Here is a 14149-nt window from a genome sequence, read left to right as displayed (position 1 = left end):
CACCTTTGCATCACGGTGTTGTTACACTGGGAATTGAGCAGTGACTAGAATAGAGAATGTTCCCATTGTCACAGATCTTACAGTCTGGAGCACGAGATAGTCCTTACATAGCCCTTTATGTAAGGGCTATCTCCTGCCCCAGACTGTATAGTATATAGTAAAACTGCCTCAAGTGCTCTGAAGGAAAAAGTGCAATAAGCTTATTTAGACTTGAGGGTAGTGGGAAAGGAGTGGGACTCACAATATGTCCCCTGAAAGCTGAAGATCTAGAGTTTAAGTAGGAGTTACTTAGATGAGGATGGAAGGAAAGAGTGTTCCAGTCGTGGAAACATGCAGTTTTGAGACAGGAAAGAGCATATTGCTTTCACACAGAGCTATGGGTAGGATTTAGGGGGAGAGGCAGGAGGTAATAGCAGAGAGTAGGCAGGAGCTGCTAATCAAAGGTCTTCAAGGTGCTTTGACTTACTTCATGAGCCAGGAGGAGACAGTTGAATAGTTTTGATCAAGGAGTGACCTAACCTTGTAGAGAAATATATGTAAGGATGTGTGGACTGACACATTATAATCCATAGTTGTACATTATATGGAAAATCATTATGTGGAGTCACTGGAACTATACTGTAGAAACTCAATTTGAAAAAGATCAAGAGTAAATGTGGGAAACTAATGGTCAAGCCAGCTGGGACACAATGGTTGCTTGAAGTAGGAGTATTGGTGATGGCGGTGGTGGAGGAGATACAAGTTGGCAGAATTTGAGATGCTTAGGGCAGGAAATCAACAGGAAATTTTTAGTAGTAGAAATTATTCCTGATTTTCTGGGGCACCTGGGTGGCTCAGTCCATTAAGCATCTGCCTTTGGCTCAGGTCATGGTCCCAGGGTCCTGGGATCGAGCCCCACGTGGGGCTTCCTGCTCAGTGAGGAGTCTGCTTCTCTCTCTCTCTCTTTCTCTGTCATTCCCCCTACTCCTTTGCATGCTCTCTCTCACAAATAAATAAAATCTTTAAAAAATTATTCATGATTTTCAAAAAAATTTTTTTTTGCAGAAGAGTTTAAAAAGCAAAGAAATGAACAGTGAGGCATATGACCATAATAAAACCACCGCAGATCACAGTATGGCATCGTTAGTGAAAGGAAGTTAAGTTTCTTAGAAAGTATATTGTTATAAAAACAAGAAAACCCTGCCCAAACTAATACATGAATTCAACAAATTTATAAGATGACAGGGTCATTGTATGAAAGTTTAATTCATTTCTGTATATTACCAATGGCCAGTACAAAATGGAGTAAAAATACCACTTACAGTATAAGAAAAGTTTACCAAATATCAGTAAGTAAATCTAATGAAAAACCCATACACTGTAAACTGCAAAACGTATCTGAGAGAAGTTAATGGAGATGTAAATAAATGCAGTGATACAGTTTTGTCCCTGAGTTGAAAGACTCACTCAAAATCAAAATCCCAGGAATCCTCAAATCCCCAAAATTAATGATTTGACTCTAAAATTTATATGGAAATGCAAAGAACTTAGAGTAGCCAAACAGTATTTAAAAAGAACAAAGTGAGGGGCATCTGGGTGGCTCAGTGGGTTAAAGCCTCTGCCTTCAGCTCAGGTCATGATCCCCGGGTCTTGGGATCGAACCACGGGGTCCGGCTTTCTGCTCAGCAGGGAGCCTGGTTCCTCCCTCTCTCTCTGTGCCTGCCTCTCTGCCTACTTGTGATCTCTGTCTGTCAAATGAATAAATAAAATCTTTAAAAATAAATAAATAAATAAAAAGAAAAAGAACAGAGTGGACGACTTACCTAGTTTCAAAACTTACCATAAAGTTAGAATAATCAAGATGGGTATATTGATGTGAAGATATGCAAATTGATCAGTAAAATACAGAGTCTAGAAATCTATTTACTATAGCACCATGTTAATGTAATTGGGAAAAGTCAAGTCTTTTTTTTTTTCACTTTGAGAAATACATGTATTTTTTTCCTCAAATTTTAATTTAAATTCCAGTTAACATTCAGTATATTAGTCTCAGATGTAGAATTTAGTGATTCATTGCTTACATACAAACAGAATCTCAGATGCATATTGTATAAGTCAATGTATATGAAATGCAAGACTAATCTATGGTGACTAATTTATATTTGCCTCTGAAGATGGAGGGATGGATTTTAAAGGAGCATAAGGGGTCTTTCCGGAGTTTTATATCTCATTGTGAGTGGTGGATTCACAAGTGTTTACAGTTTTCAAGACTTAAGAACTATACATTTTGTTATACCTCAGTCAACAAAAGAAAACCTCGTAAGCGTGAGCTAGACAGTTGCCCTAAATAAGGGAAGCAGACCCGGAATGAAGCCACAGGAAGCCGTGAACACAGTGATAGAATGGTGAGCCCCTGGAAAGAGGCAGCCACCCCTCTGGTCCAGGCATGGGTGGGAATTGATGGACCTGCTGAGCTTTCCAGATAAGCTGATGTCTTTGTTTTCATGCCACATCTCAGTTGTAGAAATATTGGACAACTGAGTTTTCAAAAACTTAAGTATTTCAGTTGGGGGTGTGTGTACTAATATGAGATAGAATCAGAAATAAAATAAATGGCAGTGAAGGGCTCTACCTACTGTTTAAATTTTTCTAATTTATAGTGCTGCAAGGTCCTACTGGGTATTTACCCCAAAGATACAGATGTAGTGAAAAGAAGGACCATCTCTATCCCAATGTTCATAGCAGCAATGGCCACAGTCGCATAACTGTGGAAAAGAGCCAAGATGCCCTTCAATGGATGAATGGATAAGGAAGATGTTACACCTCCATCAGAAAGGATGAATACCCAATTTTTGTATCAACATGGACGGGACTGGAAGAGATTATGCTGAGTAAAATAAGTCAAGCAGAGAAAGTCAATTATCATATAGTTTCACTTACTTGTGGAGCATAAGGAATAACATGGAGGACATTAGAAAGAAAGGAAAAGTGAATTGGGGGAATCAGAGGGGGAGACAAAGCATGAAAGACTGTGGACTCTGAGAAACAAACTGAAGGTTTTGGATGGGAGGGAGGGAGGGAGGAGGGTGGGGTGAGCCTGGTGGTTGGTATTAAGGAGGGCACGTATTGCATGGAGCACTGGTTGTGGTGCATAAACAATGAATCTTGGAACATTGAGAAAATAAGATAAAAATAAAAGGGCAGGGGCGCCTGGGTGGCTCAGTGGGTTAAAGCCCCTGCCTTCGGCTTGGGTCATGATCCCAGGGTCCTGGGATCGAGCCCCGCATCAGGATATCTGCTCAAGCGGGCGGCCTTTCTTCCCCCTCTCTCTCTACCTGCCTCTCTGCCTACTTGTGATCTCTGTCTGTCAAATAAATAAGTAAATCTTTAAAAAAATAAAAAAAATAAGAGGGCAAATAGGGAAATTAAATAAATAAATAATTTAAAAAATAAAAATTACCCTAAAATAAACTAATTAGATTTTCCTAAAAAATAAAAATAAAGTGCTGCAAAGTTTAGCACCATTATTGACAGTGTCAGTGCATCTTGGTTAGGGTCAGACAGAGCAGCATTTGGCTAGCTGTCTTTGTTGAGTACTGACCATACGGTAGCTACTGGGGTAAGCTGTTAAAGGACAGAGTGCTCTCATTTATTCTTTATTCTTGAACACAACTAATTTTGAGGAAGCCACTGCTAAGCAGCAGCAGGCGACATCTAAACCCCAAGGCTCTTTTACTCTTTTTCTCATGCCCTGACCTTCTCATGCTCAGGAAACAACATCAAGGAGCAGGTTTATTCCTGAGATCGGTCTGGTAAATGCTGTGGGGATTTGAGTTTTGTGTATTAGAATATACTGGTCACTTTTAGATGGCTGTGGTTCCAATCCTTGACCCATAACTGTATGATACTGTAAAAATTATAAACTTTAAAGTAAAAGTTATAGGTATAGATGCTGTATTGGAAATATTTTAGTGTTAGCACTTCAACTTGGAATTATTATTATTTTTTAACTTAATGAAATTTATTCACCAAAACACACTGTAGGATATTCCTTGTTGCACTTATTCATTTGGTTAACAAGCATTGGAGTGTCTTCTGTGCTAGGAGTTTTGATATTGAGTTTCTATGAGAAGATGAATAAGACAGAGCGCTGTGCTCAAGAAGTTTGAAACACAAATAGATTGCATTTACATTAAAATAATTTATAATACTGACCACAAGACCAGTGTCATTAATGTTAGATTTGCTATTTAACATTTGGAGATAATTATCATCCTGATTTACTTCAGAGGGCTCAGGCTTCAACTTTTCTAATATCAAAAGAAACTGAATCTAATGTTTTATACCTATAAATTATTCATCCTGCAAATATTTACTGTACAACTACTTTGTGCCAGGGACCGTGCTGTTTCCAGGGGATGTAGTATTAAACAGAGCAAATCCTAGCTTTGTCTTCAAGAAATTTACATCAGGTTAATTTGTGGACCAACTTTGACTTATTCCTTTTCTTAAGTACTAAGTGCTCTACCTCATGTTTTTGTTTGTTTGTTCATTTTATTTTATCTTTTAGTGTCTATTGGTATAGTTAATATTATGCCACAAACACCTAGTAGGGAAGAAAGAAAGGTATACTGAAAAATTTGACTGCTGTGACACAGTAATAAAACACTAATAAAAGACCCCTCTATCCTAATTTAATAGTATTCTCTTCTTTAATTTCTTCTCTGTAAACCAAATATGGAAACTTCTGCAATTTTACATTATTTTAAAGATAAAGATGCAGATTCCTTATCTGTTTATGTGTTAAATTCTTGCTAACCAATTTGAAATCTATTTCTCTTGTGCTTGTAAATCCTTTAAAAAAATTGCTTCTGAAATAGTTTTTAAGCTTGTCACTCCCTTTTCACATCATTTTTGTGGCTCTCTCCTCCAGCTGTGGCCTGTAAATTCTATGTACTGAAGAAAGCCCTGGTATCACCAATGAGATTACCATCTATTAGTAAAGTTCCATTGTGGGATCTAAAATGTGCACTGGTTTTTCTAATTCTTTGTATAATTTTATACATCTTTGCTGTCATAAATAATTTTTAAACCTGTAAAAATTGCTGCTAGTTAATTTTTTTGAGGCTATCCATTTAAAATGATCATTTCCTCAGAGGCAGGCTTTTGGGAAGTAGTAAAAATGTTGTTAAAAATGTCACCTTTTCTCTTTCCAGTTTTGAGAAATGGTGCTTGGGAAATTGTGCACTGGGAAAAGGTATGCATTGATTTTTATTTTGTTCTAGAAGAATTGCATAGATGTGTACTCTAATAGATGTGATTTTTGTATATATAATATAAACAAATGTCAAGAATTCTAATATGAAAGCTCTTTAGTAATTAATATTGTAAACATACATGGAGACTTCCAATTAGTCACTTCCATTTAGTAATTCTGCAATTTACTAGAAAGACTTAAAAAATAATATTTGGAACTCTCTGTTTTTCATAGGATAATTTTGAGTACTGTTTTCATAGATTTCATTTAACCATGAATTTTTTTGTGTTGAAACTTTTTGCTTTAATCATCTGCTGTCCAAATTAAAAAAATAAATCAGAGTTCTGAAATTTCATTTGCAAATTTGATTTCAAATTCATGTATTATGGCTACACCTTCATAATTCCTTTTTTAAAAGAAGCTTGCTAAGCAAACATTATTTTCTAATGAGCTGGAAATCAGTTTCATAATATCAAGAGGTTAATATGCTCACAGGATGTGTACCATGGTTAGTGAACTGAGTCATAGTTTTATAAGTGTTATTATCTAGGTGCTTTTCAGACCTCAGTTTCAAAAGGTAAGCCACTGTTACTAGTTCTCCTTAAGTCCTGGAAGACCATTAGCTCTGGTCATTCACAAGCGAATATTTTTAACTTGGTGAGACTTTTGGAGGCAAGTCCACTCTCCCTGAGGGATTTTGTTTCCTGAGATTGCTGGGCACAGTGAAGGTGTGATACAGACAGCATACTTGCCCTCCAGTATTTCCCAGCAGGTTAAAGGCTATGCCCTTAATACTGCCTTGTGATGTTCATAGTTACCTTGTATCCCTGCAGGAATAAGATTCCCTCTCAGTTAATTGTGTTTTTATTGATTTTAAATCAATGGCCAAAATAGAAATTGACATCTCCCTTTCTGTATGTTTGGAAACTTACGATCTCTCTCTCTGATCTTTGACATAAAAGTAACAAGGAGGAAAATACCTTGGTTGTGCTTTCCCTATTTCTGTGATAGTCTCCTCTCAGAGAAGCAAGGTAAAAAATGAGAAAGCTCAAAAAGCTGTCTCAAAAGAGGTTTCCTTTATGCTCTTCTTCGGCTCTTGTGGATTTAAACATTTTAGAAGACTGGTAGGATATAATCAAGTACGGCGAATTGTATTGTAAAGGTATTTCAGTGACTAGGATTGTTTGAGTAATTAGCATAAACACATATCCTAATAAACTGATGTAACAGTCTCTTACCATCTACCCAGAGTGCTTGTTCAGAAAATAAGCAGTCATAAAGTCAGGAGATAAGCATCCAAAACTTCGCTCTTAAATTAATTTGTTAGGGAGTGCCTGGGTGGCTCAGTCAGTTAAGTGTCTGCCTTTGGCTCAGGTCATGATCCCCGGGTCCTGGGATGGAGCCCTGCATCCGGCTCTCCGCTCAGCGGGGAGCCTGTTTCTCCCTTTGCCTTTGCCCTTCCTCACTGCTCATTCGTTCTCTCTCTCTATTTCTCTCTTGTTAGAACATCTGATTTTTCTAATGTCTTTTTTTTTTCATTATTTCAAGACCGAGTAGATTATTGTAACTCTTCCAACTTTTCATAGACAAAAATTATTACCAGTCCATGATTACCCATACTGCTAGTATTCTCAGTGGTCTTGAAGATCAATGCCACACCTTACCTGGGCATCCCACTTTGAGAGGCAGAGGGAAAAAATTTAAAGTGCCTCCAAAAGTCACCCAACCAAAATGAGCTGATGTTACTTAACAATTGGAATTAGATACTTAATTAAGTAGAATAATAAAAGTTGGCTCAATGATGAATTCAAGATAAATATTCAAAAATTAATAGCATTCTTTGCAGGCAATATCAAGTTAGAAAAATACAAGTGAGAGATCTCATTCTTCATTGCATGGTGATGCTTAGAAATAAATTTAAAATACATACATGACCTTTGTCAAGAAAACATCAAAACGTTGGATGTTTAAGATTCACATAAGTGGGCAAATATGCCTTACTCCCAGAAAAACTAAAAACATCAATTGTTCCAAAGTAGTGATATAATATAATCCCAGAGAAATTATTATTTTTTCCTCAAGAGTTGACTAAATTATTTATCTTAATTTCAAAAATAAACAATTGAGAAAATAGACTATTTCGGAAAAATGAACTGTGTGCAGGGATGAATAAAATGGAGAGCAAAAGTGATTAAAATTGTGAGGATCTATTACAAAAATAGGCATGGATGAACAGAGTAAAAATAGAATGAAAAAATATTTTCTCCAAAAATAGAGAAAAGGGACTAGGATGCTCTGACATAAAACGCATTTAATATGTGATAAAGGAGAGAAAATCATTGATTAAAGAATTATTTAATAAATGATGTTGGGATCACAGATTTGTAGTTTCAGGAAATAATACTGTTTATATCTAACTCACATCCCATGCTAAAATAAATTTCAACTGGCTTAAATGTTAAAACATTGTTTTTGAAAAACCTACAAATAGAATAAGAACTTTAATAAATATTTGGAGAAGAGGAAGATCTCACGGTCTCTGGAATTTGAACATATAAAATTTAAAACAAATATACAATAGAAACTACCGCTAATAAGTAGGCAACATATGGAAAATAGTTGTACCAAGTATAACAAAAGACTAAAACTGCTGTCATATAAATAGGAAATAAAAGTTGGCAGTTAGCAAGAAGACACATAATAAGCAGCCAGACTCAGTATAATATTCCACCTAGTAATGAAAGTGGCAAATTTAAACAATATTGATGTCTCATTGGCTATATTTATTCTTTACTTGAGGATTTTTGCTTTATGAACTATTTCATTCACATACTAATGTGAATTAGCAGTTTAGGTCATCATCCTGAGAACCATAAAAATGGGATTCTGGGAATTTATCCCAAGAAAATAGTCATAATGTAAGGGGGAAAACCTGTACATGTACGAGAATGTCTACTGTAACTTTATTTGTAATAATGAAAAGCTAGCCTATGTGGATATCCAACAATAGGGAAAGCATTTTTTAAAGGATGACATTCTCCATTCTGGCATATTTTGTGACACATTAAAGCTATAATTTCAAATACTGTGGCATCAGAGAAAAATTTTATACCGTTCATTCAATAAATATGCATTGAGTATCTCTGCCAAGCAGTGAACTACCAGCAGCTAGCAAGACATATGAAGGTTCCTGTGTCATAAAATATAATCATAGGTGAAAAGAACAGAGCCATGTATACTAAGACATCAACTAACATACAAATGGTTTCCTGGACACTAAGCGGACAGATGTGAAAGCAGACTTGCTTATTGGGTTAGCCAGAATGTGGGGCAAGTCTTTTCTTTAAGCTTATGTCGTATTTTGTGCAATTAAAAATAAAATCAATAAACCAAAACCAAGAGTCTGATCCTCCTGCCAAAGTAATACGATAAACCATAGTGCAAATGGGCTTTAGTTCAGGACTTGCTTTCTTTGTTTTTCTCATGTGTGGCTACTGTGGCCGCATTTTAAAGGTCTTCAGAGGACCTTCAGATTTGCACAGGGTACATCCAGCCATTCACAGATGGGCCTACTTCAACTCTCAGACATGAATGGTTTATCCCTCCGGTTTTGCCCCAAAGCCTTCCCTCTGTTGTATAAGGTTAAATTGCCAGTGTCTGCTTTTCCAAGAAGGTTATCACAATTACAAAACCCATATAAGCCACTGCTTCTCCAAGCTTGACAAGTCAGCTACTGTCTTCATTGTCCTTAACCACCAAGGCCAGCCCTTCAAGGTGAGATGCTGCTGAGACCATTCCCAGGCTTTGGAGACAGTTGCAGGTGGAGAATTTGGGAGGAATCCACGCATTGTCCTGGCACGGAGTGGTGGGCTGTATGCAAGTTTCAAACTCGGCTTTAGTGCATGAAGTTTGCACCCTTAAATGTATTTCTTCAGATTAAGAATTTACATCACCAAAAATTCCTTAGTAAGAATAAATATGCTGGGGCGTACAACTGGACAAAGATTTTAAATCAGTCTATTCCATTTGAGAAGCCTACCCTTTTACATAATCCTCAGTTACAGGTGCTCCTGTGGTGATTCGAGAAAGCTCCAGGCAAGTAGCCTGAAACCCTAAATACCTCCTTAATTCAGTATTTGGGGGACTAACACTGCTTTGTTGTGTCATTTCTCCACTGAGAAGATGTGGTCAAGGAATTTTTGCCATCTCAGTTTCCCTTCTGTCTGTTACTCTTCTGCACAAACCAGTCAGGAAGAGGTGAATGCCACATTAGGAGCTCAGAACAGAAAAAAGAAAGAGAGGTACCTGGATATGTTCGAGAAATGATCTAAAACCTAGGCATCATAAGGGAGAAGCAAGTAAGTTCCCAGCTCTCCTCATACTCCTGCAAGAACTACTTCAGCTCTCAGTAAGCCTTTCCCAGGCCACTGAGTCCTGACATTAAACCTTATAAGGTGCTAATGGCTTGTTTTTGTCTTCAGCTTAATGACTACAAGCCTTGCTTTTGTCTTGAGAATGAATAAAGATGTTAGGAAAACAGCAGGATCAATTTGGGATTTTTTTTTTTACATCTAACCAGTAAACTCTTCCACTATAATGTAGACAAATAACCCAATTTTATGAAGCATCTCGTCTAATTAGAGAGCAATCCTGAACACACAAGAGGAGATTAAAGAACGTGTAAGTGCAAGTTGCCTGGGCAGCAGTCTCTAAACGCTCCAGTGGCCTGACACTTCTTGATCCCAGGTGTTGTCAGGGGACTGTCCCAACGCATTAAAGTTCAGTTTACCCCTGTACTTGCTGGATGGTGGTGGTGGTGGTGGTTTTTTAATTTCCCAATTTGCCCTGTTTTGAGGGAGGAGATGTGTGATTCCAAGGTCCCTGGAAATTTGTCAATTTCAAATCATTGCAGCTAAAATCTCTTTGGAGGGGCATCTGGGTGGCTCAGTGGGTTAAAGCCTCTGCTTTCCACTCAGGTCATGATCCCAGGGTCCTGGGATGGAGCCCCAGGTTGGGCTCTCTGCTCAGCAGGGAGCCTGCTTCCCCCTCTCTCTCTGCCTGCCTCTGTCTACTTGGGATCTCTCTCTGTCAAATAAATAAATAAAATCTCTTTGGAATCCGAGCTTCTCTACCCAAATAACCAACATACGAACCATAGACTACAAGACCCCCTCCAACCTTCCCCAGCTTTCTTCCCCCAGGTATGTAGAGCAAACCCCGGTGGGCTGCCTCTGAAAGAGTTTTTTTTTTTTTTTTTTTTAATTTTGATGCCCACTGAGGAAACAGTTCTGTCTTTCCCCCCAGTAGAGTGTTATTTTGGGGTTCAGGGAAAAGTAAGGAAAGGAAAGAACAAAAAGGCTTTAACAACAACAACAATAAAGGCATTTCTTCTTTGGATTAAGTATTGAAACTTATTTGTAGGTTTATTTGGCTACTAAGAGAGAAGGCACTTCCGTGATACAGTGCCAGCAGTTATCAGTGTAACTTGGTCAAGTCCTTCCTTAGTTGGAGTCCTATTGTTTGCTTAAAAGCTCTGGGACAAGCCTATCTCTTGAATCACTTCTAAAGAGTTTCTGGCCTTATTGCATCTTCGTCTTTAGGCCATGCTCACAAAAATGCTACCAGGTAGCAAAACCAGGAAAAGATTAGGCTGGTTTATTTTTTGTTGTTTTTTTTTGTTTGTTTGTTTTTTTATAAAATACAGGGCGCCTGGGTGGCTCAGTGGGTTGTCTCTGCCTTCCACTCAGGTCATGATCTCAGGGTCCTTGATTGAGCCCTGCATCAGGCTCTCTACTCAGTGGGAAGCCTACCTCCTACTCTCTCTCTCTGCATGCCTGCCTCTCTGCCTCCTTGTCTGTCAAATAAATAAATAAATAATCTAAAAAAAAATACAATATCATGTACTAGATTTACTTATGTACAATCAGGCTTTGCAGACAGTCAGATAGAGGTTTGAGGGTAAGCTCTTCCTGTCACTGTGATGTTAGGCAAATCAGAAGCTAAGATTCCTTTCTTCCTCCCTAAATTGTAAATTATAACTAACACCTATTTCGTAAGGTCATGATGAGGAGTAATAATCATATGTATGAAATTTGGTTTTTCTGGTTGCATTGAGATTTCCTTAAATAGGGTAAAAATAACACCAGGTAAGTTCCTCCTTTTTATTTTTATGTCATAGAGAGAGACTATGAGAAGTTGAGATGTCGATTAAGTGGATGAAATAGGTGAATTTATTAAGAGAAGTCATCTAGTTGATTAAATAAAAATAGTGTTCATAACTTAAAGGACTGCCCCATATCTGCCCTCACTCCTAAATAACTTTATGCTATTTTATGTAGACGTGTGGTTCTTGTTTGCCAGTAACCATTTTTTACTGTATTCTATGCTTAAGTACAGTGGGTTGTATATTTGTAACAATCTTTCAATGCAGATAATTAACCAATTCCCAGTTTTCTTTCAGGTAAATGTTGGAGATATAGTTATAATAAAAGGCAAAGAGTTTATACCTGCTGACACTGTACTTCTCTCATCAAGGTAGAGATACCTACTGATGCTCAAACAGTGTAGAGGATGGTTTCTCTACCCTGCATTGACCTTGTGATTTCTCCAAGGAAATAAGGAATAAACGAAGAATTTAAAACCTCTTTCATGATTGTGAATGAAACATTTAAAAAAAAAATCAATTGGACTTAACGGATTCTTTCATGCTTGCCATATAGAATAAGTGATAGGTACTATATTGTGTAATTCAAAAGTTATAGTTACGGTTAAGAGTCTACTCTCTCTGGATATGTCCAGATCCTTTTCTGTGGACCACTAACTCCTAACATGTCCTGTCATTTCTCGTATATAATACATGGATTGGGTTCTATTGATTTTATCTTGCAATCCTTGTTCATGATAAATTTCTTCATAATGCATTCATTTATCCCTCCAAACTTCCTTGATCTTTATGGTGCATTAGTACAAGGAAATGGATGAATGATTTCTTTTTTTTTTTTTGTCATCATACCTTTGAAATGCCATACTCTTCCAACAACAACAACAAAAAAATTGTTTTGCTTTTTTAAGTTCTGTCTACGGCTGAATTTTAGATAATTTCTATTTTATTCATCTTTAAGATAGTCATGAATTAGTATTCAGAATATATGGCACTGTTAACCTTTAAAGAATGTGATTTTCAAATGGTTTGGGGTTTAAAAATTGTAAAAGTAGTCCTAATATAAATTAAGAAAAATGTTTTTTTTTAAATATCTTAGAGGTTGTTTATCATCATTTCCTTGGACAGTTTTATTTGTAAAATCCACATATAAATATGGACAGTGTCCTTTTTTCAAAATCTGTTTAATCAGGTCATTATTTAAAGTGATTAGATTTATAACAAGTTAGTGAAACTTAACTGAGCAAATAAGAGTTATCTAAAACCGAAGTAGAGGTGCCAGTCCACACGTGCCTATGAGAGAATGAGCTTAACAGTCAACTTACTGTCGTTCACATCAGGTACTAGAGAAAGCTTTGCTCAGGAGGTTACAGAGGACCAGGGTTTTTCTTAACCTGGCTTTGTGATTTTGAACAAAACACTTAATCTCTCAGGCCTTGATTTCACATCTTTTAAAAATGAGGAAGATTGGGGCACCTGGATGGCTCAGTGGGTTAAAGCCTCTGCCTTTGGCTCAGGTCATGATCCCGGGGTCCTGGGATCGAGCCCCGCATCGGGCTCTCTGCTCGGCAGGGAGCCTGCCTCTTCTCTCTCTCTCTCTCTCTCTCTCTCTCTGCCTGCTTCTCTGCCTATTTGTGACCTCTGTCTGGCAAATAAATAAATAAAATCTTTAAAAAAAAAATGAGGAAGATGGAGTAAATGATCAAGCTCTAATAGTTTCTGACTCTCCTTTGTATTTAAATTTGGTAATCTTCTAAATTTTAAGAATGCCTAGCCAAAAGAACCATGTGCCCTTTGTGCTACTAAGTAAAAGGCTGATAAATGTAGTAGATGAATGACTGTCTCAATTTCATCTGACGAAGTTCAAAATGATAGTGAAGCACTCCAGCAATTTAAGAAAGTAAGGCTGTTCTTCTGTTTAAGTGTATCATAGAGACATAACTTACCATGGAGAGTATCATGTATATGAACCATGACAATATTTATTTTTTTGTATGCCCAGAAGTATGAAGATAGTTGATTACATTTCCCTGACTTTCTACTTAATTCTGAAAGTTTTAAAAATATTTTTCGGCTGCCCCTATCCAGCCCCGAAAGCTCCCAGAAAGCTCGATGCTCAAATTTCTTAAAGTTTAGATCATTGTTATAGGAGTCATTTCCCAACATTAAAAACATTCACTGGTGGCTTATAGCTACTGTAGTGTGTACTATAAATGGTGTCTATATCTTCTTTTTTTTTTTTTTTGAGATTTTATTTTTAAGTATCTCTACATGTAGCGTGGGGCTCAAACTCACAACCCCAAGATCAAGAGTCTTACACTCCACCGACTCAGCTGGCCAGGTGCCCCAGTATTTTCTCTAGCTTAATAGAGCATCCACAGAGATTAACTTGCTCCAAAGATCATTATTTTTTAAAAGAGTATCTGATTCATTGCATTTAGTTATTTAGTAGAATTCAAAGTACAAAGCCTCTACAGTCACATATTTCTATCTCAGTGCCAAAATACCCACCTTCAGGTTTGTTTTTTTGTTTTGTTTTGTTTTCTCAAAGGTATTGCATTACACTTGTGAACCTACATTAGCCTTATGAAATAGGTAGATGTTTTTGACGTCATTTAACAGAAAGTGGAATCTTGACCTTAAGTCTTATTTTTTTGCCATTTAAGTAGCTAATGGGTAGGTCAAATTTGAGATACGTAATCCCTAATCTGATAACCCTCATTATGCCACCCTGGCCGCTATCAGAAGAGGGA

General features: G+C 37.1%; 1 protein-coding gene across 4 annotated transcripts in view; it reads left to right on the top strand.

Annotated features, from left to right (window-relative positions):
• Nucleotides 1-14149, top strand: part of ATP8A1 (ATPase phospholipid transporting 8A1) — a 237954-nt gene that overhangs the window by 56776 nt on the left and 167029 nt on the right. For 2 of the 4 annotated variants that reach the window (XM_032334197.1, XM_032334199.1), the window contains exons 6-7: nt 5196-5236; nt 11697-11770. In XM_032334197.1, coding sequence (XP_032190088.1) covers nt 5196-5236; nt 11697-11770 — 115 coding nt within the window. The remainder of the gene's footprint in view (nt 1-5195; nt 5237-11696; nt 11771-14149) is intronic. The other 2 variants (XM_032334198.1, XM_032334200.1) reach the window with 1 other exon arrangement.

Source organism: Mustela erminea, chromosome 2, assembly GCF_009829155.1.
Source record: "Mustela erminea isolate mMusErm1 chromosome 2, mMusErm1.Pri, whole genome shotgun sequence".
Taxonomy (NCBI): Eukaryota; Metazoa; Chordata; class Mammalia; order Carnivora; family Mustelidae; genus Mustela; species Mustela erminea.
The sequence above is the reverse complement of the archived record's forward strand: the minus strand, read 5'-3'. Positions and strand labels throughout refer to the sequence as shown.